General features: G+C 35.9%; 1 protein-coding gene across 3 annotated transcripts in view; it reads right to left on the bottom strand.

The window, feature by feature from the left end:
* The window catches only part of LIN9 (lin-9 DREAM MuvB core complex component), a 29,304-nt gene extending 10,800 nt beyond the window's left edge, over nt 1-18,504 (bottom strand). The window contains exons 1-9 of one of the 3 annotated variants that reach the window (XM_085311502.1): nt 18,473-18,504; nt 17,334-17,428; nt 13,425-13,529; nt 11,339-11,472; nt 7,953-8,078; nt 3,435-3,592; nt 2,213-2,346; nt 902-1,021; nt 642-743 (exon numbers count right to left, since the gene is read on the bottom strand). In XM_085311502.1, coding sequence (XP_085167628.1) covers nt 642-743; nt 902-1,021; nt 2,213-2,346; nt 3,435-3,592; nt 7,953-8,078; nt 11,339-11,472; nt 13,425-13,529; nt 17,334-17,336 — 882 coding nt within the window. In that variant the 5' untranslated portion in view covers nt 17,337-17,428; nt 18,473-18,504. Of the gene's footprint in view, nt 1-641; nt 744-901; nt 1,022-2,212; nt 2,347-3,434; nt 3,593-7,952; nt 8,079-11,338; nt 11,473-13,424; nt 13,530-14,339; nt 14,487-17,333; nt 17,429-18,472 lie in introns of those variants that run through there. The other 2 variants (XM_085311509.1, XM_085311494.1) reach the window with 2 other exon arrangements.
* Nucleotides 18,505-26,511: the final 8,007 nt, after the last annotated feature.

Below are 26,511 nucleotides of genomic sequence, written 5' to 3'. Positions count from 1 at the left end.
AATTACTTAGATTACTTTTGACATTCAATGACTCTCAGATTACTTTTGACATTCAATGACTCTCAACCTCTTAGCATACTTGTTTGTGCTTCTGAACTGGTGTACAAAAAACTACTGAAGAATTATTTCTTAAAGAGGAAGAAAAGAGAGAGTTTTGTCATCTGTAACAAATATGTTTGTATGCAGGGAATACAGAGTGCTTCTTCTCCAAGGGAGTAGGGCATATGGCACAACATAAACTAAAATATTATACATATGATAACATGTGTGGGCAAATGTTCTTTGCATAATACAAATATATTTTAAATGGGGAAAAAATAGCATCTTTAAAACAGCACAACATTTGCAGGCTGAAATAATATCTTTTTTTTTTAAGGTCAACCGGCAGAGCTGGAAAAATAAGACGCAATTTTGGAGGCACAATCTCATCCTGAGGTCTGAAGTAAGAGCAGCAGATTTCAAAGCTAAGGACAAGCAAGAAAAATAAGCATAAAAAATTTTCTCAAAACATATTACTAGCATTGTATGAAAACCCAAACCTCTGATAAATCAACAGAAGATCATTTAACTGCAGAAGAATTGACAGAATAAACACTAAAGGACAATGCCCAACAAAATTAAGAATAGTAGTTGACACTTACCACTTGAATGAGGAATTCTACTGGAAAGCCACCTAGTGTTTCACTATCTGTGCCTGAAATTTTGTTTTTCCACGAAGATTGTCCTAATAAAGGATCACTGTCCTATACAAGAAAGAACATTTCATTTAATAGCTTATTTCCAAAGGGTTTGCTAAAATTTTTATCTTACTGTATAACTGTAGAAAGGTAACAGCTTCAACACGTATCATAAAATGTTTCACTGAGTACTACTACAAAATTAGACAAAATAAATAACTTACTGTCATTGGAGATTGGAGTGATGGTGTATAATGCAATCGAGGAGGGGTCATAAAGAATCTAGAAGGCCGTTGTTTCTGTCCAAAGGCAGCAATTGGCATGGTTTCATGGGGCTCGTTGCTCTTTAAGACAGGAAAAGGGAAAACATACCTCAGATGTCAGCCTAAATAGAAGTTTAAGCACCTTTGGAATACATATTTATTTCTAGGCTAACCCTCCCGTTTCACACCTCCACACTCAAACGTCAGAAGACTAACGGCATTCTAATTTAGAGCAATGCAGACCTTTCTGAAAGACCACATTTAAGACTTCCCTTCCCATTTTGCTTTGCTTTCAGGCCAGCATGAGCTTCAAAAATCATATTCCATTACTGCAGTTTGCAAAGCGGTATGGCACAGCATCCAAAAAACTGCAAGAATGTTTTCAAAACTTGTACTGGAAGGTTGTAGACAAATCATTGCTGAATAGGAGTTCGGCAGAGCTCCGAACTTGGATCAAAAAAGAGGTTGGTTCTTAGATATGCTATGAGCCCTTAGTAGATTCAACACTACGTAAGATACTAAAGAACACATGCCCCTCTAAAAGGTTTGCTGTTTAAGACACACTGTTCATCAGGAACAATTCCTGGAGATCATGAATTGGTACACAAGCATATCAAATAAAAATAAACCCAATTTATTATTTGACTATGAAAATTTCCTTACAGGTAGTTTTACTACCATAAAAAGATTCAAAATGAGATTCAATCGTACATAATACTTGCTTCCAGCTACCAGAGACTTTTCTGGACTTTGGCAAATTACAAAGGCACAGGTTTTCTTGAACATTTTCCGCAAATCCTGCCAGGATCCAACTGCAGAATTTCCTTAGGGATCTTACACCAGTCATTATATCTCTTCATATTAAACTCAAGCTATTATGATAACCTATAATAGCAGCTCTAGTAAACTACCCCAGCCTGAGTGATTATATTTTTATCAAGGAGGGTTATCCTGTTATGTAAAACCATAAACAGTGGATGCTCATTCCCCTGGAAAACTACAATTTCAAAGTGGAAAGTGGGGTGCTAAAAGTAGTAAATCAAAAGCAGCCCTCAGATGCATGTCCCTGAAGAGTTACATAGATCTTGATAAATATATGCACTTATTTACAAAGGTAACTTCCCATGTATCTGTTATTCTTTCTTCTACTGTATGACAACACACCTGGACTTTATTCTGAATCTTCGTCTCTTTGCTTAAAGCATAGAACTTCAGATTTCTTTTTTGTTTTGCATTCCAGCTACTTTAAAGAAATGGGTTATTAATACTTACAAGAACTTCATAATCTGGGACTGTATGTGTTCCAAGACCTGCTCTGTCAAAAGTCACTCTGTATGTAGCATTAAGAGTGTCTACAGCATCTATTTGTCCAGTGAATAGTCCATCATGGACACCCCGCAATCGTGCTAAAAAAGAAAAAAGCCCCAAATATTATAATGTTTGGTTGCCAATGAGGAAAATAGATTTATCTTCCATGTAAGCCTGGCACCATCCAATAGAAGAAAATACATCTTAAATGAAAAACATTGTAAATCCAGAAAAAGAACTGTATGTAATAGAAATACCACCCAATTTTTGAAAAAATTATTTTTGCAAGTCAAGTATTTCCCAAACCTCATCCTTTGCACTACACTTATGTCTAAGCAAAATGCTATTTAATATAAAATAGCTTGTGATAGTCAGAATTTGTGGACAAAATCAAATTATGGATGCTTTTGTGCACTAGTTCTCTTTGGTAACTACCACTAATGACTGCACGTTTAATAAAAGACAATGAAGAGAGCAGCTCAAAGCTACTGCTGTAGAAGTGTGAGGAGATGATGTAAATGTGTGAGAGACTGCAGGCTTGCTCTTCAGTGAAATTTCAGACAGGGACACTGAAGAACTCAAAAAGCAATAAACAGTAATTTCTTGAGTGGGAGATACTGTGTGTAAGTGAAAAACACCTAGATCACAAGCAAACAGGCTCAGGTGAATTCAAGATTTTAAAAAGTTAAATACAGCTTTATAGCTTATGGAATGTTTTTAACAATATTTCTTCCTCAGTTATGTGTAAGTTTTTGAATAAGATAACGTCATGTTTAATATACATGGCCAAATATTCTGCCATATCCATTCTGTATCTGTTTCAAAGAGATATTTTTATATTTATGGAAAACTAAAGCTCAAGTTTTATGTTAGCCTGGATTTTAAACTTTCAGGCAGCACTCAGCTGCCTGTATTTAAGAATCTCGCTCTCCAAAATCTTTTGGATATATTAGACTTTTTAAAGAACAAATCCACAATTGGAACAACAACAATAATAAACCACATTAAATTTTTATCTCTAAACCATGTCACTATTTAAAAAATAYTAGCTACCCCATGGAAGCACTTCCTCAATAAGCTAACAATAAAAACATACAACTTCTAATGTTTAAAGTTTATTTTAACCTATGTGCAGCAAATATATTTTAAATCTTTGCAAAACATATATATATTTTTAAGAAGTTACCTGTAACTTTTGTTCCTATCACGAGTGGTAATGGAATTTCTTCTGGAAGATCTTTGAACTGTGAAATATCTGCAACCTTCCGCTGCTGCAGAAGTCTTATTTTCTGCCGTTTCTGTTTTAATGCTGACCTCTCTTCCTCAAAGAATGCAGAGGAACATCTATAAYGCAATTAAATAAGACTATACTTAAATTCAGCACTGAAAACATACATATATGAAGACACATCAAATAAATAGGCATATTCTACAACACAATGAAAGAAAAAGAAAATATAAAAGCTTGAGGTAAAGTGTTCAAGAGAGAAGTATTTCAGTGAACAGATTCAGACAGTTTTGCTCCCCAGAATTACCACTCCGGAAATAAGTTTTATTTAAAAATATTACTCAGTAATGCTATCTGTTTGCATGAGTATATTAGAAGAGTGTTTTTTTTTTGTTTTTTTTTTTTTTAAGGATATTTGTTGCTTATCAGGATCCACCAAAGCCAAAGCAGGTCCCACATCTAGCCTATCCTGAATGCCAGTTCAATGAGTATGATTAGGGCTTACTGTATGAGGTCCCTGGCAGCCACCACTTATTGACACATAGTAGATTCCTTTTAAATGTACTTTTTAGCACAACTAAACCAATCGGTATAAATAGACACCAGACTCGGAACATTTTTTTTTTTGTTGTTGTTGTTTTTTAAATGAAGTCTTATACCTAATCTAAGATAGCAGACTTACTCCCAAGGTCCTTACTTGGTTTTACTCATTTTCATCTTTACTCTACTGAATAGGTTTGACACATGAGGAAGCTACTGAAAGCAAAGAAAACCATTACGACTCTATCCTATCTGTTGTTCCTTATTAGGAAAAAAAAAAAAAGTTGTTACATCATTCTTGTGTCGATGAAAGAACTTTAAAAGAAGACTACAGATGCTACTGTAGGTCTCTAATTGCAGAAGCAGTTATTTATCAAAAAATTTACTATTTTTGTTAATTGATTTACTGCAGTTAGGTACAATTTAAACATTTCCTGTAGAACTCATCCAGTTATATATTGATTACTGATCAATTAAAGTTGCTATTTTATGAGGCTATTTTAGAAGTCATGCACTGGTAATTCCTCTGCTGGTTACCCTTTCTGTGCTGCAGCAAACTATTTTCCATTTTAAAACCCTTCCAGATCTTATTCACTTATTCATCTCTCATTCAGTATTGAGCAGTCAACTCCTATCTCCCAAGTCTGCTTCTACTACTCTCTYACTATACGCCGAAATAAGCACTCTTGTGTTTTCTTATGTTTAATCCACACCTGGAAAGGGTTCCCCAAAACTATTTCATTATTATTCTCTGAATCTTCTTTGTTGTGATGGATATAAGAAGTTGATAACAACTAAGCAGCCAGGTTGCTGAGACCATTTCCTTTTATGCTGTCCAGAAGTTTCATACTCCTTTGTCTATCYGTAAACGTCAATTGTTTTCTGTCTTATATGTGGTTTATAGGTTATATGGGGCTTGGACCATCTTTTTGCTCAATGTTTAAAGTATTAAACGCAATGACATCTTAGTCCTAGACATTAAAAAAAAAAAAAAAAAAAAAAACTCTACAGGAATGAACTGAAGCTGCGATGTATTTCTGTCAGATCTGAGGAGCAGTGCACAGGAAGTTCCTTTACCAGGCTTTCAAATCAATATCCCTGCAGAAGTTGTAACTGCTGTTTGTATCGTATATAAACTGTACTGTAGACAGAGCAATCGTATGTGTATGCCCCACTCACCAGTTCACCACTTACTGAAGAGCGGAATGTATTTACCTGGAGTTGTATATTGCTTAAATGATCCTTGCTAGGAGTTCAAAAATATCTGGAAAGGGATATGGCAGAGAGGTAGAGAGTTGTTGGGAATTTAAGCAAAATTTCTTTAGATATTCTTATTTAGATATGGCTTTTGTGTTACATTTACTGCTGGGGGGAAACAAGTGTAAAATAATGCTTGCTATGAGCTGTAAATATGAAACAGCGAAATGCAGGTCAGAACTCTTTAATGTCATTGAGGTAAACAACGGGGTGACTACTCATAGTAAGACAAAAAGAAAAAAAACGACCAAAATAGACTTTAATATCAGACCTTCTGAACGTGTCCAAGGCCTTGCATTAGGAGCATCAGACACTGTCTAACGTTCTTTGACTCATGGTCTTAAAAACAAGTTCAAAGGCTAATGCATYAATTGTCAAACCTGGAGGTCCCTACAACAGCAACAATAAGAACATTTCACTAAAAAGACTCTGTTCAGAATGCAGTGGGTCATGGAAGCAGAAAGTATTTGCAACATGTTCCTAGCTTCTGTTACAGGAAAACTCTAACCCCTCCTCCCAAAATGAATCTAATAAAAGTTGTCCAACCTTTGTGCCATTCCCTTGAAAAAGGAAAGGTGAAAACACCACTAGATAGATCACACTGTTCATCCTCTTAAAAAGCCTCCACAGAAAAGTAATGTGGTTGCAGACTACTTGGTTTCTACCTTGGTCATAAGAATTTAAACTAACATACATGAATCATCATCATCATATCATGGCAGGACAAGCATATCTAATTTCATTCATATCCACTGCTATTTCACAACCACAGTGAAGTTATGTAACAGAGTACAGAAGACTAACTACCTCTTCCTTTTATTGGAGCATATCTTTCCCCTAAAGTCCACTGGAATCTTACAAGTTTTGTAGGCTCCCAGGAAGAATAATGTTGTGTCAATCAACTACACTGTTGTGATAGGTATGATAYGGTGTGATATTACCGGTATGATAGGACATTAAATTTAAAGTAGCAGCAGACGTAAGAAAATATTACAATATAGTTAAAGTAATATGAAAAAAGACAACTATGCGCACAACTATCACAGAGAAGTTGTTACCCTCTGCCATCAACACTGGGGATAAAAAATCTTATTATTTTCCTCCTTCCTGTGGAGATACCAGTATTGCTATAGTATTTTTCTTACTTGCATATAATGAGGACAGAGAGAAGATGTTTTTAATAGAATGGTAACAACAAAAAATTTTGTTCTAGAAACAGATGAAAATCGTCTTGAAATGTATTCAAATGACTTAGAATCATTCAAAACCTGTTGGAACCGAGCAAAAATGGCATTGAAAAATATTACTTTTTTATTAAATAAATAAAAAGCAAACAGGAATGCCTATTTTAAGATGAAAAAAAGAAAAAAAAACCCAAGACTTCATAATCTTTTGGTTAACAAACAAAACCAAAGGCTCAACATCCAGTCAAAAGACTGTACTTCAGAATTCAGATTAAATAACCTCCTGCCTGTTTAGAACTGTGGATCTTTAGGCATAAGTCTCTCAAAAAACTCATTATATAATAGATTAAAGAAAAAAAAAGAAAGTAAAAAAAAAGGAGAAAGAAAGAGAGAGTGCGTGTCCGAAAGAGCGCCTGCAAGTGAGAGAAATGATTACATCAGTGGTGCAGCACACAGAAGAGAGTCAATCTTTTCTAGTGATACCCACTTTTGGCAAAAGTCTAAGAAATAGGCATGAAGACCAAGTGATGAGTAAGCCTCCAAAGACACTAACTCCATCTCAGTGGCAAGCATGATAACAGGTGAACAAAAAAAGCTATGCTACAGTAAAGTTCAGATTATATTAACACCTTCCCAGAAGGAATTCTTTTAAGGAGGCTCTGATGCCATGCCTGGACTGGCAAATTTTCTTTATGAAAATTTGTTTACAGATACAGAGGATGAGATAGCCTACATCAGACAAAATCTAATCTGACTCAATGAAGTAATTTATGAAATATATTCAGTGCTTTAGTTCTCATATTCAGTATTTAAATTCTAAAAATAATCGAGCCCTTTCTGTAATGCTCCTTATACATTTTTTCTCCTTGATCTTACAGAATTGTATTGGATCTGTAAAAAGACTGACTTGAATCAGTGATTTTTAGAAGTTAAGAATTCTAAATTGAAGGGAAAACTATGCCCTTGATTCAGTTCTGGATTCTTGCCTACAGTGTCCAATATCCTGTGGATGACTTTCACCTGTCTCCTTTTTGGCAGCCAAGTCAGGAAAAGTTGAGGATCTATCAAATGGTTAAAGATAAATAAACGAGACCATAACATGCTTTCCTGTGTCAAGGGGTAGTTAAATCCAGAAAAGACTTCAGCGGAAAGTTGGCCTGTCTTCCACATCAGGCAGTACTGGAGTCTCAAAGATACTAATATAAATTCAACATACCCTAGAGCTTGGAGGATCAGTTATCAAGAGTGGGAAGTGAACATTTCAAGYAAAGGCTCATGAGAACCATGCGGACTGGACACACCCAAATAAGTAATGGCGAGGTGAAAGGAGTGTAAATGCAGAAAACATTTCAAAAACAACAAAAACCTGTTCTACTCTTAGCTATTATTTTGCTTTACTACTGGCATATAAAGTGGTTTTAGTGAGAACAATCCATAAAGTCATAAAGCTGTACACAAAGTTATTAATTGTAAAGTGAAAAAAAAAGCAAATTACCTTCGTGGCTTTCCCATTAGTCGTCTGATTTTTCCCCACTCTACTCTTGTCAATTTTCTAGTTTTCAGATTTGGGAAGGATTCTTTCAGGCATACACAGAAATCATTATCTCCTTCAAATAGTGGTCTGTTAAAACATAATTGGTCCTCTGTTAAATATACTTAGCAAACTTTTGTCAAAGTTCTAAAAAGCATTCATCATTGTGTAAGAAAGATACTGAAAAGGAAAATTATGAATAAGCCATATAAACAAGATATTTATATTCAAAGGGAAAATTTAACTTGAAATCAATTCCAGTGCAAAAACAAAGACATAAAGTTTCTGGGACTACTGTTGTATTTGAGCTTTACTATCAATCTTTGTGATTTTAAAGTCTATGTTTAACAATTTTCATCTCTCCTGTTAATATATGAAAACATTCATCCTGCTTTGCAATGTATGCAAAGGCACTGTCGTAACCAAAGGAAACCTCAATAAAACCAATGAAGTGCCRTGAAGATACTGCAGCTCACTGAAGGAAACCATAAGGATGCACTGACGTATTAAGAGCAAAGGGAGAGAAAATAATTGTATGCAATGTGCTAGCAAGACATAGAAAAAATAGTACCTTTTTTCACCAATTCATTCAATTATAACCCAGATTCTCAAAAAAAGTTCCAAAAATGCAGTAGCTTGAACAAACTTATTCTCTATAGTTATACAAGAGAAACTTTTATTATATCATTCCATGACTCCATGGCAATRTAGAGGATGAGTGGTACAGCAATGACAGTTCAGAAAACCTACTTACACAAGTTATTAATTTCTGTTTGATGCTATGACCTGTCTGTATCCTTATGTTTTCTGACTGCCCTTTACTTTGTAGTACCACACTCTTCTTGTGCTGAGGAGACAAGGGACCAGCAATGGATATGCCTGTCTAATAGAAGGTTAATCATTAAAGACTATGTGCAACTAAAATGGATCTCATCTGGTGAGAACAAAAGAATAACTGCATCCTAGATAAAATCACTTTTTTTCCCAAACTCTGCAGGGTGCTACAGTTTGTAGGGGAAACTCCCTAGCCACATAACAAAGGATCTTGGAAACAACATAGCTTTTGCCTGAGAATATGGAGCGGCAGAAGAAAAGGAAGGTTCATGGAGATAAGAAAACTTAGGCAAGAATGGAATAGAATATTTTGCAGTAGAAGGATCTGCGACTGTGGGATGAACTAAAAGGAAACTGCAGAGGGGGAAAACAGAGGTTAGGATGGGGTTCAGGAGTCGCTGAGGACCCTGACCAAAGCACGATCAATGGTGGGCAGGAAACAGACAACGAAATGCATGAAAGAGGTTTTTTTTTTTAATTCAGATATGCATAGATGTATTACGTTAGCTACAGTAAAGAACAACTGTTTTTTTTTTTGAGAAATAGAATTGGTATGTGACTGCTTTTATTATCACTAAATGGGCAAATTGTAAATCTACAGCCCTCACAAGATGAGAAGCTCTGGGAAATAGTGTAAGCAAGTTACTGCTGCAACTGGATAAGCAGATACCTAGAATCATTRAAGTGGGTCAGATGTCAGAGCAGACTGTACCACCATCTACTCAGGAAAAAGGGACTTTACAGAAAACAGTCCCATGTATAGCAGTCTAGTGAGAATCTAATTGAAAAAGCTTCACTAATATTCTAATAATCACAGATGATAACTGCAGATAAAAATATTTTTAAGACTTAGTAAAATTGCAGCATTTACATTTACAGTTTAGAATAAAATAGTTTCATCAAAATATTTCGAGACATGTAAAGTGAGATTTTTTTTCAGCTGATGGAGTTAGTCCTAYTATTTGAACTTTTTAATGCTTCACATTAAGTCTAGATCACATCATTCAAAACAACATAAATCTAAATTTATCTTTTAAAGTTCTGTAATTACTCAATAAACTATTTTATCATATCTTAACGTGATAACATCTTACTAGTATTACAAACATTCACTGATAACTATATCAAAGAATTTTTCAGAATTATCTACTAAAATCAAATTGTAATTTACTGACCAATCAAAAGCTATACAATTATTTGAAAATAAACTAAAAATTCATGGACAGCTGTAAAAATGGTAATTATTGTCACGTCTGACATATATTAAAATTATTACTATGAATAAGTAGTCATTTTCAGTAAGACCAGAAAAGCATGCAAAGGCTACTTCTTTCAAAAGAACTAAATCCTACAGACAAGTAAGTCCAAACAAACTAAAATAAACATGTTAATTCTTCTACCTGTGATGAGCATATCCTAAAATGTGTTTTTATTGCTAGAACTGCCCGCTCTGTTTAAGAAAAACAGCTTCAATCAAAAAAGAAAAAAAGTCAGTAATTATTTTGTTATGAATAAATACTAGAAAAGAGCACTTGTCAACTCTTAAGCTATCCTTTAGAATACTAAATGCTAAAATGTTTCATACATTAGCCAATCAGTGTAGCTTTAAGATTACATGTATTAATAAAGATTTTTACAGTTTAGAAGTTCTAGTTCTTCATGATTAGTTCTTCATGATCTTACTAGTATTACAAACATTCACTGATAACTATATCAAAGAATTTTTCAGAATTATCTACTAAAATCAAATTGTAATTTACTGACCAATCAAAAGCTATACAATTATTTGAAAATAAACTAAAAATTCATGGACAGCTGTAAAAATGGTAATTATTGTCAYGTATGACATATATTAACTTATATATTAACATATATTAACATATGAACTTAAAAATAGTTCATTTAAATGGTTCATCCCACCTTACTAGTGGTATTAACAAAACAAGAGCCAAATATCCTGAAGCACAGATTGCTGAAACAGTCTGGAAGGTAGATAAGAGGATACAGGAAGGATGCCAATATCCAGAGAAGAGGTGAGTAGTTACAGCCCACAGTGCTGTCAGCGATCATAATAAAARCAGGGTAGTGAGGAAGAAATATCAGAAATCAATATTTAAACTTTTTAGGTGAGTAACAGCTTTTGTAGTAAAGAGTCTCCTTCCCATCTCCAGTGTGCAACATCAGTCTAAAGGTTCAAAAAAGTCCAGATGTTCAGATAATTTTATACTTAAAAAGCAAAAAATACATGAATAAAATCTTGTATCTGGTAGAGTCAGAGGTCGTAAAAAAGAAAATTAATTCCATGAAGGAAAGCACTCTGTAGAAGACTAAAGAAGATACCCAAGTAGACTGATCATTACAAAGAAGAAAAAAAGAAAAAGAAAAAATCCAATAAAATAATTCTGAAGCTCTAAAAGTTTAATAAACTTAAGAATGTCTAACGAATACATGAAAATTTGCTTTCAGAAAATGCTTTCTATGGTAATAAATGATAATTATATTAAAAAAATACATACTTATCTATATTTGAATAGAACCATTCATATATGCACCACTTGTGAGCTTTGGGAAGTTTGAGCAGGTTACGAAGCCGTAAACCAATCTTCTGTGATGCTTTCTTGTCTGGTGTTGGCATTGTTGCAGTAAGCTTCTATACAGTAAAATAAAGGAAATAATTAAACACAGCCCTCTAAGGKTCTTCAATATTCAAATAATTAAACTTCATTTTCTTGATAAAAATTGAAACATTATTAATTTCTACATTTTAATCACATATATTGCTTCATGATAAATTTTGTTTGCAGATGTATAATAAATCTTACTGTGTTATATTAACAATGCAATCAGACATAGCAGACGGCAAACTTTAGCAGGATCAGTGCCACAAATTGTCTCCATACAAGGCTCTTCTAATAAAAAAAAAWTTCCAACATTGAAACTAAGTTATTGACAACAATAGTACTGGCTCTGAAGCACACACAGACCTTAAAAATTTGAAGCACCATTGAACTTGATCCCAGCCTGGCATGCATGACATGGAGGCTCAAATGCCAGCAACACCAACCACCGCATTTGCACTAGTGCTTCTACTCTTGCTAACTCTGTGCTAATTTCATCTTAAACTTAAGACGAAATTAGCACAATAATTTAATATAGTCAAAGCCTTGAGCAGAGTGTTTGCTTTTTAACAAACTGCAGAAGTACCTAGCACAGACATAAGCAATCAAATTTTACCTATGTTTGAAAACTATTTTATAAACTGCAGAAAAGACACTGTCTTAGATCCCATGCATAATACATAGAATTGTGTTTAAAAAGGACTGAAGAAAGATAATTTCATAATTTTGTTCCAGGAATAGCAGTCTTAACAGACAAGGAGAGTTATTTACAAGAGATTTCAGCTTTGTGAAAATATTTAACTGGGTCCCCAAGCCATCCTTTCATCCAAGTTATCCTCTCTAAATGCTCAACACAATTTTGACCTTTAGTAGCTGCAATAATAGGATAAAGCATAAGGAAGGCACCTTGCTGGCTCCTGCTGTGCTTAATCACTACCTTCTAGATACAGGTCCCCTTTCTTCCACTGGAATTCCAGGAAAACAAGGCTTAGCAGGACAGCAAGATCTATGAGCAATGCGGCTGGAGTCCCTCAGAAACGTTTACCCAGTAATCACAGAATCTCCTGAACCAGACATATAAACACAAACCAGCTGGGCCTAGAACATTATTCAGGTCTTTCTACTGTTAAGAAATCATGGCAACGAACAGAGATGGCCCTTATCTCTGACAAATGGATCCAGAAAAATGGAAATTGCCAAGCCTCCCCATTCTACACTGCACAGTACAGTTGAGAAAGCAAATAAGAGCAGTATTCAAACAGGTCTACTTCAGTACAGCAAATTCAGAAGTAGTAACACAAATGCATATCACAGGCTCCAACTGTTCRTACAGAAAAGTGATTTGGATGACACAGGGAACAGAGAGCCAATTATCTGACACTAAAAAATGCTGCCCTGTCTAGCATGGCAAAACAAGTAAAGGCTGAGAGGAATCATTGCTGCCACTTTGTGATATAACAAGGAGCAGACACTCAACGGGAAGAGTAGAAAAAGAAGTCATTCGAATTAGAGAAGAGTATCATTACAGGAGTAAGTAGGTATAGCTGGCCACGAATACTTTTAGGCTGGAAGACAAGAGCAAGTTCCTAACTATTAGAATATGGTAATGTTCTGTAGCAGACTTCTAAATTAGATAATCAGTGCAAGAAACCTAGTTAGTTTTTAACTGATACTAAATAAATAAATTTACGCAGATCAGAGGACATGACTGTAGTAAATTACTCTGGAATCCTTCCTAGTTCTGTATGCTTATGTCTAGGATCAAAATGGACAGGTACTCTCATAAATAAGCTGAGGAACCCAGTTGTGAGAAGAMAATATAAATGTATTTTGAAATGCGGTTTATCCCTAGTAACAGCATTCCTCACAAAAATATTTTTTAAATTGATAATGCAACTTGAAAAGCAAATGGATCCTAATTTTCAACTAACAGAGACAGGCTTGTTCCCTTTTCTGGTAAAAATATCTGCATACATGTAGGTACCTGTGGAACCATCGCAACCTTCTGATTTCTTTTGGGTGACCTTGTGTTTATTTGTCTGTCATCTTCTTCACAGAAGAGTCGACTCCGTTTTGAATTTCTGAAGGGCTGCATGTATCAAAATTAACARTGAATTACAAAAAAACCCTGATTTCTCTGTTCATGCACAGAATTGACAGTGAGAGAAATGGAATGCCTTTTCCCTGGCCACCTACTGGTTTAAGATAGATGGTACACAATAAATAGAGCTTCCCAGCAGTTACCAATCTAAGGGCTGAGAGAAGAGAGAAAGGAATATATGATTCCAGGCTTTCCAGTGCTAACTATAACCCATTACTCTACTGCTGGCCCAGATCCACAGAAGTATTTAGAACCTAACTCCCACTTGTTTCCAGGGGAGTTAGGTGTCTAAACACTTGTGTATCTAAGCTTAATATAGTATTTATTTTAGTTATAAGCACATCCATTAAACAGTTTGTTCTGGATTTGGGTTTAAAAAAAAATATTCAAACTGTGCTTATTTTGGTATGTTCTCATAAAAAAAAAAGTTAGCTGCATATAAAATTTCTTGCAAGAATCTCTTATGAATCTAATTTTTTTTTTAACTTGCTGAAAGTGCCTATGTTGCAAAATGCTAAGAAGTAAAGCCCTCTGAAACKAAAATTCTAACAAGTTATGTAAAAATATCAGATAAGAGAAGAATTTAGAATTTATGCTGATTAAATTTATTTGTATGCTAAGATGTTATAGCTCAAAGAAAATTAGAAGCTGACCAAAAATGAAAAATCATATTGCAAATGTATGCCATGGAAAAAAAAATCTCTTTCAAATACTTCTGCTTAGTTATACCTCAAGATTTTACCCTATGACTAAAAGCTTGCACAAAAAGCTTGCCAAAGCCCAAGGACAAAACAGTACCCTGTGACTGGCTGTGCTGACAGCAAGAAGTCTTCCTTCCATGAACACCGTGGCCCACCACAGAAGCCAGCCACAACCGAAATCTCTCCTTTGTAGGGCTCCAAGACTGCACCCTGCAGCATTTCTTGTAATTCAAACTATTCACAAAGATGACAAATAAAGACAGAACAAACGCAGATTTCACTTCTGCCATTACAGATGGTGAAAAAGCTACTAATTGACATGGATATGAAATCTATGACTCCCACAAAGTGATGAGTACTAATGGAAAGAGAAGTCCTTAACAGCAGTCAGAAACAAAATAAATCAACAAAGTAAAATATAACTTCACTAATAAGTATTTTCATTTAAGAAAGATATTTAATAAGTTTGTGGCTGATCAAAACATCCAATATGTTTGAAAAAAAACAGTCCCTATAGAATTAATTAGCGAGAGAAAAAAAATCTGTCTATTCCATTTCATGAGACCAGCTGGAGCTCTTCTGGGAAAGTGTGTATTTCTTACTCAAAATGTATACATATTTATAACCATACCTACACAAGTCTACTGTTAAGCAACAATGGTGCTGGACACCCAGGTACATTCAACACACAGAAAAAGAAAACATCCATTCTTTGAAGGAGATACAAACTAGGAAAAAGAGACACCTTGAATAGAGGAACTATATATTAGAAAGGTAACCAAATGGTGTCCATATCATATTAACATAGTAACTAGTTTATCATATCAATTGTTCTGGATGTTTTCCTCTCTTCAGCAAGATACAGAGTTCTTTTCTTCCCATGTTCCAATTTGCTACACTGCCTCAAAAGCAAACTTAAATTACCATGTCTTTATGCTCCCTTATATCCTCTCTGATGTCCTGGACAAACCATTATCTTAAAAAGAAAAGGCCTGAATGTTTCTAACTTTGGAGCTACAGAGCAGATCCACATTCCTGCCTCAACAATAAAGAAAGACTCTTATATCACTAAATTCCCCAAATTCATTTTTATCACAGCATTCCGCCCACAGAGAAAACAGGTCCTTACTGAATTTTCATAATTATATCGTAAACTTGATATCTGAGGTGCTGGTTCCAGAATGACTTCTTCCTCCCAAATGGACTGACTGATTTGACAACGCACTAGATGACACTGTACTGGAAGAGCACATGCCAACACAATGTTGGAAAATAAATACTCAAACGAACAAGACAAAACTTAAATAATTCCTTCAACCTTATGCTAAGGCTTTATTACAGGCCAAGAAGACTGATTTATAAGCCCCAACAGAAGCTGCCAAAGCCTGTTCCAATGAACTATCCAAAATGGCAAACTGTTTCATCAGTTTGGATTGCCTGTGTCTCACATCAGAAAAAAAGTAAGAAGTGTTGCAAAGAGGTGCCATCCAACTTTGCTAAAAAGGTTGGGCATTTTTGGAAGATTTTTCAATCAACGGTGCAACATATATTCAAACTTACAGTGTTTAGGAAACTCAAACAAGCACAGAAGGCCTCGTCACTTATCAGCAGCATGGGCTTTGCACACATATCAGTATCCTCTGTTCTTTACCCCAGCTTCCCACAGAATACTGAATCAAATTCAAAGTCTCATTATTTATTTTCAATACTTTAAGCCAGCATACTTAAAATTTTGGTATAAATATTACGGTTAGTGATTTCTATCATCTGGCACATGCAGTCTTCTAAATTACTGCTAAAACCTGTTTTTGTGAGAAGATGAATTTCCCTAGTGAGTAGCTGGAAACTGTGAGTTGAACTCCCACAGAAACTAAGTGCTATCACAAAGATCACTATCGTCTAGAACTGCATTTTGTAGACCCTGTCTTCTCTAACATAAGCATTAGCAATATGTCTCCCTACACCTGCATGAATCCTACCAAAAACAAGGCACTTTTCTGTGTACATTTCTCTCTATGGGGAGAAGACCACAGAAAAATTACACCTGACAGCTGTTAGTCACATTTCTTAAAGTGCTACTGGATGCTGCTCAGATATTTTGATTATGTGTAGAGCAGCCAAGTGCAAGAATTTCAAACATAACACTTCCCTGAAAATAAGCAAGCAGCTTACTACAAATAAACAAATAATGATTTGAATACAAAACAGTTGACTAGTTAGAAAGTTGGCTGCAATTACTGTGGAAGAAGGTAGCAGCAGAAGAATGTGGGAGAGAAGGTCTGCATAGCAATCCAGAGTATGCCATCTACCAGGGTGTAATAGAAAAGAACACACAGTATTACAGATTTGGACAAACAAGGCATTGGGTGTGATACAGCCGGCAGCATAAACAAAACAAAAATAGATAGGTACAGGCAGAGGCAGTTGAGAATTATCAAGAAAAGCTTGAATGTGATAAAGAAAGGACAACAGAATGCTTCAAAAAGAGAGAGGGGTGGGGAAATGGTCAAACCAAACAGAAGAACAGAAACATGACCTTGGAGGCTGTGGGGTCTAGTTTTAACTTAAGCTCCTATGAGTGCTCTCAGAATACTGCAGGACACTTCATGGCCATTCCTTCCCTTTTAGTAAGATATTCCCCCCACAGAAAACACAAGGATGGAAGCACATTATGACGTTTTCCCTTCCTTTTTCCTACGCATCAGTTCTTAGCCAAAATTCAAAACGAGGTATTTCGTGGGATAGACCAAACGGTTTATTAGAAATGATGATTCCTATACTCATAGTGGTAGATACAGTACAAATATTCCACACAGCACTTACTTTACAAAAAAAGACAGAAAAATGACTACGAGGTATCTTGAAYAAAGACATAAATTTAACTTGTTCCTTTATTCATTTATAAAATATGCCTTCATTTCACACTGGAACTGCATAGAGTACTTGTGAATGATATAGTTTAATGCTCTGAATACGTGAAACTGTAACTATTGAATAATTTGCCCAAGATTTATATCTGGTTCACTTTATGGTATTTTACTCATCCTAAAATTCTCTCCTTTTTGCTTCTTGAAATATATTTGCTTCTTACCATTTCCACAGCAGAACCAACATTCTTGCTTTTCCAAATAGGTGTTTTCTGCAGAGAATTGTACTTTTCATTCCATGTACTGGATAAACTTCCCTCTGTTGTAAAGAGTTCATGTCATTAACGTTTTTTTGTTAATATAACTACTATCCAGAAGTTAGTATAATACTGTCAAACATCAAAATATTTTTGTTACTCGCAATGTTTTCTTTTGAGTCAACTATGAATGGATTTTAGATACCAATAGTTTTATTAAATTGTTCTGAACACTCACAAGAAAAAATGAAAGAGGCTTTCATAATAAGGAAAATCGAGAGCAAAGTTTTTTTTCTTGATACAAAGCTTAGATTTCATGAAATCCTTCTTTGCTGCAATCTGTTATTTCCACCACCAAAGTGACAAACACCTGGAAAGCTGTAGCAWGGTTGTGACAGAATCTTGAAGAAGGTAAAACTTTGGAAGTCCTGGCCTCCTCCAGCCTCTAAAAAAATGATTTAAGGGGATGCAATCCAACAACATCATCAAAAAAAAAAATCAAATTTAACTGACCCAAACCTGCAATGGTTAAAACATACTCAGCAGATCGTTTCCTCTTTGTTGTTTCATGCAAAATATAAAGAAACTTCTACTGTTTGGCAGAGAAAAAGTATTCAATTTTTTAATGTAATATTCATTAAAACAATTTCAAAGAAAGAATATAGGAAACATTTTTCTAGTTCTCCCACTACTTGCTGATAGAAAAACACAATGAGATTATAAATTTCCTTCCTATTGTAAATTGCTGCATGTAGAGGTTGCATGAAGAATCCTTCTCCTATCTCATCCTCAAGAGAGGAAAGATTATTTCAATTTTCTCATCAAACCTGACGCCTAAGTAGTACTTGAAAAGAAAAAACACATTTCAGAAATGCCACCCAAAAGAACAGTGTCTAAATACACCACAACATATGTAGTTTCAACTGCTGAGCATCAGTCAACTGAAATAAGATATACACAATAAAAAAAAAAACATATTTTAACAAAAAATTCTCTTTAATAAATGTTATTTTGTTGAAGCTTTTGAAGCCAGAAACTCAGTAAATCTGAAAGTCAGATTATCTATTTCATTTGTACAATAGTAAATTAAGACATTAATTTCTTACCTTTCAAGCTCACAAGTGCTTTTGCTGAAGAACCTGTAATGTATCAGAAAGTCTACATAAATCATAAGATATTTCAAAGTACACAACCTATGCAGAGTCTATGTGTTCTTAATTAATCCTTAGGCAGAAACAGCAATTTAATATCAAACCTTTCACAGCTGAATGAATGAACCCTGTATACTCTCCATGGCACTAGATATAGCGTTACATGGCTATGACTCAATAAACCTTGGAAGTGTATTCACTTCCTTTTTTACGACTGTGAAAGAAAAGGCAGAAAACAGTTTCTAATCCTGAGCACTTTTGTTTAATGCAGTCAGTTCTGAACAAGCATTATTTCCAAACTGCAAACTTCCACACAGTTGCTTGTTTGATGCAACTGTGAACATATTATACAACTTGCTATGAAACTGCATATGAGCTCTCTTTAGTGACTGAAACCAATTCAAAGTTCTCCAGTATCACAAATACAGACATGGTATATATACCATGCTCGCATAAATACATGGGGTCCCTGCTACCCACCAGGAGAGCAGTCCTGAGAAGTGGAACAGTCACATGATGGCCAGTGGGGCACTATTTCTCCCTCAAAGATTAATGTAAGGCATGGCAAGATGCGTGCCAAGATGAATACATACATATAGTTTAAAAACATGGGGAACGTATACACGTCACTGAAGATGGACAGGCAGAAGCAGTATCATGAGAACTGCCAACCAGAGRAAATGTTGGCTTTTCAGAATGGATCACTATTCTGAAAGCTCTCAGGCACTCCACCTGTAAGGCTGAGCAACGCCCTCTTTTCCTGTCCGTCTTTCTCAGGTGAATCAAGCTCAATGAACTCATTCAAGGGTGAATACGACAACTATGGAAAAGCAACGATTCAGCGAGAGGCCACCAAGCGTTATACTGGGGGTTTAGTTGCACAGCTGAAGTGCCCGAGATGCTTTGCTGACCATCAAACTCAGACGCTTCATCTGTGAGAGCGACAACGGGTCAGCAGAGCAGCCGATTAAATGACTGGCAATGGAAACACGAAGCAATGGATAGCAGTATTACTGCGCTACCTTCTGCTTTGGTAAGATTAACATTCCAGAACAGCCCTGGCTGCTAAGGTATTGTCTGCATGGAGTAGTTATGATTCAGGTGTCAGTTTCCCCAAAACCACAACCCTCAGTATGCATGCTAGAATAAGAACATTCATTTTTTACTTAACCTGCAGCTAAGGTATCATAACTAGAAAAGAGAATCTTTATTCAGGAATACAAGCGTTCAAATAGGAAATTCCTGTCCAAGGCATGTCTGTAGTGAAACTAAGCTATTTTAATCTAATAAATTGCAGGAAATTGCCAGAACTTATATTGTGTAGTCTAAAACATTAGAACACACGTAAGATACTAAAATGACAATGGAGATGCATATAAACTTAATTTTACCTTAAAGGCAACAATATCATGGGTTTTCTTGTCAAGTTCAATTCTATTGATCATAGGTGCTACTTGTAGGAACAGCAAATCTTAATAAAAATGGTACATTTCACTTTTTCTGTTTAATTTGGCACTATTCTGTGTGGCCCTAGTTGTACATAAATGCAAGCTAGAATGTGTAATTGGTTAAAATTAAAAAAAAAATACAGATAAAAGTATTTTAAAAATCTAAAAAATAATTGCAAAGTGATTCAGGACAGATTAAGTCTATTGCAACTCTCCTAATTTTTATTAAAATAATTATTGGTTTACTAGTGTCCCAGTCTCATATTAAATATCAGTGATTTTGTGTACAACTTTCATTTTGATCAACAAATATATAATCATGGACAGCCTTTTTAACCAGCATTTTAATTATAAACAAAGATTAAAGCAAAACATATACACATGCTTGAATGTAAACACTTATTATAGCAACRACAGATTTCATTGCTACAAACATCAAATACATTAAAAGTAATGGGTGGAAAGGAAAAAATACAGGACCTGTGCATCACTTAGGATGTTATAACCAAAATCTGCTTCAAGATTCAGAGTGTTATCGAGGTGACTTTCTTAATACTGAGAATAAAAAGCTCAGCCTACTTACTACAGCAGTGGCTCGGGAATTACAAGGTCTACTTGCAGTAATGTTCTCTTGTCACAGTATTCCAAAGTGAACTGTAAAAGTGGCTTAAGTCTTGTTTTAGTATCCTACTGGGTTCTGCTTTTTGTATAGTGTTAGTAAATAAATTGCTTCAACACAGTGTTCCCACTGGACCAAGAGTTTGAAAAACTAGGAGAAAGTTCAGAGCAGAGCTAGGAGAAAGATTTGAAGATCTAAAATCATGCCTTATTGTGAGAAAGTCAAGACGCTCCAATCTYGTTCTTCCCAAAGAAGGTCAAGATCTGCACTGATCACAAGTATCTACAAAGGAAGGTAATTTAAAAAGTAAATAGGTCTGCATCTTTCTTTTACACGGTAAAAGGTAAAATATGATCTAACTGTTTGAGGATGAACTAGGYAAATTCAGATTTGCAAGGAATGCAAGAAGTTAACACTTTTTATATTAATCATAGTAAGAATGGGCATGACAAGTTCCCTGTCATTCAAAGTCAAATCATCAGCTTACATACGCTTTTAAAGAGAAAAATATAGCTGAAACGGGAAATATGGAACTGATATACAGAAATTCCACAAATACAGGTGCTGTTGCGTGCTTAAAGAAGAATGTCATGTAAGAGGATTATAATGGCCTTGTCTAGCCTTAAAAATCTGTAAAATACATGCAACACAAGAGCAGTAAAAAAAAAAAAAAAAAAAAAAAAAAAAAAAAAAGTGTTAGAGATTGCGAGGCACTTACTAGCATGATAAGAGGAAGCCTTTTATAGTACCTATGGGACAGGAATAAGGGTATTTATATGTTTTGTAACATCATCAAGGAGTTATTTTGGGGGAGTGCACATAAAACTGAATTAAAAAAAATCAGCGTTAACACACTGTTGTGGGCCAAGTCAAGCACAATAGGGACTACAACTTTTTCAGGCTAGACTAGACAGAGATCTGCTCTGCTGCAGCTACTGCTCCTCGTGGAGCAGCAGCTGGACAACTCCCTTAGTCCTGAACTCAGGTCCCGGCAGCACCGGCGCAGCCTCCAGGACCACCATCCTCTCCTAGCGCAGGAGCATGCTTATAGAGCCTTATCAGGAAGATAAGCTGCAACAACCACTTTGTGAGCAACATGAACAGACTTGAAAAGAAACACTGCTATTTCTCCCTCTAAGAAGTATTTTTTTTATGTGGAGGAAGGCTCTGAAATGCAGGAAAGATAATTCAAAATCTTTTCTTCTATTCAAAAAAATAAAAACTAAAATTAAAAAAATTAAACATTTATGCTCAAAAATAAACATCCATACCCTCCTCCCCATCTGAAAATACTCTCTCTCTTTTGTCCAGTTAAGGTATTACTGCAGTTCAATATGGACAGTTATGGATGCCCTTGTGTGTATTTTCAGTGTTAACATGAAACAAAGCAGTTTAGATTTTAAGAAGAGCTGTTTAGAAGCTGTGTTTAACTTTAAACGGGAATACCGACACATAATTGTGAATGATTTTTCAGGTTTTTCGTAATAATAATAAATTTGTAACAACTGATCACAATTTTGAAAATGAAGGTTACAAATAACTAAAGGAAAGTTCCACAGCTACTGATTTTACTAACGTGTGAGCACAAAGAGGTATCATAAGAGCATATTGAAATCAATATAGGAAATTGTGTAATTCAGATGAGTAATAACAAAACCTGTCCTCTCCAGATCATTACACTATTTTATCTAAATTCTGCACAGATGATCAGTTACTTTAACCCCGGCTGCGCTACATCTGAAAAACATATGTAATTAACTACACGGATGGCTCTAAAATGGTGTGACAGAGCAAACTTGTGGAGAAGGAAGGAGAAACATAAGCCTTTATTACACATTGAGTCATTAACCCTGCTTGAGATCATTCATCTACACAAGCATGGCACGAGTTGCTTTAGCAGAGAGGAAGCATCTCAAATGACTGGCCATTAAAAGGACAGCTAATTCAGGGAAACCTAGAAAGAGAAAAGCATGCATCATAGGAAGAACTAGTRACAGCATTTAAGCTCCCTCAAAACTTTTTGGCTTACAGAGAGTAGTTAAACAAAAACCAAMCAACCAAAGAAGAACAATAACTTTTAAGCATGGATCAGCATTTCCCTTATGTTATGAAGCCACTAATGGTTTGATATCCACATAAATCCAAACTCTAATTTAACTACTAGATGGAAGTTGATTTTTTCATCCTTGTAATCTCTGCTACAGGACTTGTGCAGACAATAAAATAATTAAATGTTCTATTTCCAATACTACAGTCTCACAACGTACAATATACTAATACCATAGTAACACTGCAATTCTAAAGGGATGCAGTATAAATGACACCAAAAGTATTCATTGTGGGTACTCTTTGGTACTCGTGAAACTGATACCAAGCACTGGCTTGTGTGTTGAATCTCATATGGTTCTGGTGATCTTTTGCCTCAAATGTCCAGAGCAGGGCAGTGCTATGGCCATGGCCCCTTTGCACTTGCAATGGAAAACCAAAGCAGCTAGAGGTGGGCCCCATTCTTCCTCCATCTATTGAGTGAAGTGTCAGAGCAGAGCAAATAGTTATGTGGGGGGGGGGAGGGGGGAGAGGGCTGTGAACCATAGCAGGAGATCGCACTGGAGTAAGGAAGATGATTTCTGCCTGAAGCACCTTCCTTACACTGCTGCCTCCATCTATGGGACGAAAGCCCATGCAGAAAGTTCCTCCTCCTCCCTTTTCTGCCCATCTCAAAACCCCTAGAAACATTATTAGCAAGATCTACCAATATACAATACTAAAAAGAGTAGTATATTACTGATTATTGAAAAAGGTTAACACTTTCCCACCTATCACTACTGCATTCCAGCTTCTTTCCCTGATTCATCTGTCACTTAGTAYACGGAAATAATCAAGTCGCTAGTAGCTCAGTGCTCTACTCCTGCTGGTGGCCCCTTGCTGCTGAACTTTTAATGCGCTAAGCTATTACTAGTAGGAAGCAACAAGACAGCACTATGTATGCTTCGATACAATCAACTTCCCCTTCTGAGACAGGGAAAAATAGCCATCTGGTTTACCGCAGTAAAACTGCCCACTATTTACTTCCACTGCAGAATTACCGGGAGATAAGGAGGGAGGCGGGGAATACATCAATTAAAATTAGTCATGTGTTCAGTGTGAGGTCTGCGTAAACAATTTTGTCTCCAAAATAGAAATCCAATGATTAGTGTTTAAAAAACTTCTGCAACTGGGAACTTTAATGTTCTATAGCTGTTGGTTACTTGATTTGCCACAGAATCTCTCCCTCTTCACAGAATTTTGCTCCATACAAGATGACAATATCCCTCTTCCCTTCCAACACTAGTRGGAAGAGGCACAAACTACATGAAATGCATATAAACCTGCATACTGATATCTCGTCCATATTTTAGGTCATCATCGTGCACTCCCTCATTCATTTTTACAGGATGGTACATCAACAGTTACAAAGGTAACTTTTGGAAGCACAAATGCCTTCTCTGGTAAGGCAAAAGTAGAAATAGTAACTTACACACTGTCTAGTCTTACGAATGGGAGCATAGATCCAGTAAACAATAAAATGCTTCTAATTAATTATTAGAGTTCTCTCAACTGGCCCATGACTTATACTAATCAGTGTCTTACATGATACAGCAGACATGACTGAGCTGCACCAAACTGAGAGTGTCAGTTCTGTCTTTAATCTATGACGAGCCTTCATAAATATCTTTGATTAAAACAATGGTGCTGGATATATAGGGATATTAACTAGTTTTTCTCCTGATCGCTATCAGAGTTGTAATAAAAATCCATATGCAGTAGTTAGAAGTAAAATTTGAATTCAAAGTCACCTCTTTCTGATAATCTTCTGTTACAGAAGTATTTGGTATGTTCATGAACTTGCACAATGATGCGCAAAATAGTGTTAATGTCATTAAAAGCAAAAATCTACCCTTTTGTACGTAGGTTTACTGAGGCTACTAAATGCACTAGTTTCAGTGTTACAGAAGAAAAGTTTAACTATGTCAAAATAATTTTCAATGTAATCTACAAGATTATAGGATCAAACCAATGATAAGAATCCTTTTACCCCCAAAAATCCTTTTACATCCTAATTAAGTGAAAGACAATGGATTCTACACACAAATCACATGTAGAATTCATGCAACAAAATGTATTTTCTCCTTTCAGAGGAATAAAGCCCAACAGCTARTAGAGGGGCATTTTTCTACCAGATCTTACCCTACTCCATAAATCACTTCTGACAAGAGGTATAGCTCTCCAGAGAACTCTTGTGAATACACAGGTGAATATTCACAGACTGCCTTTTTCTTACTGAAATAGCTGACCAAATAACCACAGTGAATTCATAGGACTAATAGGGCTAAAGATGACCACTATTCGGTATTAATAGGAGCTATCTGATGCAGCAGTTCCTTTGCCATATTAAGTGACTTGCTTGCAATAGGTACTTGTTCAGTTTTAATGGAATACATATAGGGCTTTGTTCCATGTGAATAAATGACTGCAAATGTACAGTATATTGTAAAATGCACCCACCACATAGTGACTAATTTGTACATGAATCTTCCTGYATATACTGTTATGAGTATCATATGTAAGCCTGCAAAGATATTACATGAGTATCTTGTAAGTAAATACTACACAGATGCACATGTTTTAGAGCTGATGAAGGTGCTACACAGAAACCTACAATAGYGATGCCGTATCTTGTAAGCACACTAAAATATTGGTTGTATATTTGTTTAAACAATTATATAGAAGTAACTTCTGCAAGTCTTCATATACATGACGTGTATGAGTGTGCAGCTGCGTACCTGTGTTCTAAGTGATGCCTTCACATTTGCTTAATTCTGTCCACCTCACTCAATATTCCCATTTGATGTGCCATTTTAAGATAKGCAGTCTTAGCCTTCCAAAAGGCCTCCCTCAAAAACCTTCAAATCCTTTTTTCCATCATTCTCTGAATCTCCATTACTTACAGTCTATCTTCAGCTTTGATTATCAGAACTTAAAACACAGCAATGATTATGAGAGCCCATGACAAATACTGACTGTTGATTTCATGCTTTCTCTGTCCTCTGGTTCCTCAGACTGAGGATCGTGACTCCTGCTTATAGCAGTGCTAGAAGCAAAAGGGTTCCAAAACACCTGTAATAGGATGGAGGAAAGACTGCAGTATGGAAAGAGATGAAACAACTTTTCTTTTTTTTCCCCTTTTCCTCTTTTTAGTTCAGCTTAGGACTTTGGTCAGCCACTACTGGGTATCAAGGAATTCTCACTTTTTCAGCAAGCAGCTTAGGTGTCCTGTGGCACATGGTTACAGTCAATCTGGGGTTCACAGCACATAGAAACTGCCCCATTTCAGTGCCATTGAAGAGCGGCATAAACCACTGGCTACAGAGTGGCTGTTAGACCACAGTCAGCTCCTCCTTTACATCCCCTTTACATACCCCTGTTTTCTCTTCGATATACTTGCACCCTCCTCAATTTGCTTGTGAAACTTTTAATCTCTTCTTAAGTTCTATTARATCCTTTATGCACTATATTGACCTGCCTTCTTACAGGTATATTTTATATTGAATCATTTCCTCCTTTACAATGTTCAGGTAGGTATCCACGTATACAGTAATGTGTATTTTCACCTCAACTGTAAATGAGCTTTTCACCTGACCTTTGTGTGCACCTGGCACATTAAAAACTACATTCTCACAAAACCTACACAGATGTATAGGTTTGTACGTGTGCAAGCATGTGTTTTTGTACGAGGACCCCCCGGGGGTCTCCGAGCTCTCCTCTCGGCATTTGCCAGTGCCCCCTAGATGCAGCGAGCACCCCCTAAGCCCCAGCCCCCGCGAGGCGACCGCGCTGCCCACAGTGCGCGCCGGGAGCGCCCCGCTCCGCCGCCGCCCCCGCACGGC

This window comes from Rhea americana, unplaced genomic scaffold, assembly GCF_003343005.1.
Source record: "Rhea americana isolate MKP2758 unplaced genomic scaffold, rheAme1 scaffold_109, whole genome shotgun sequence".
Taxonomy (NCBI): Eukaryota; Metazoa; Chordata; class Aves; order Rheiformes; family Rheidae; genus Rhea; species Rhea americana.
Note: the sequence above shows the minus strand (reverse complement) of the source record. Positions and strands in the feature narration are given on the sequence as shown.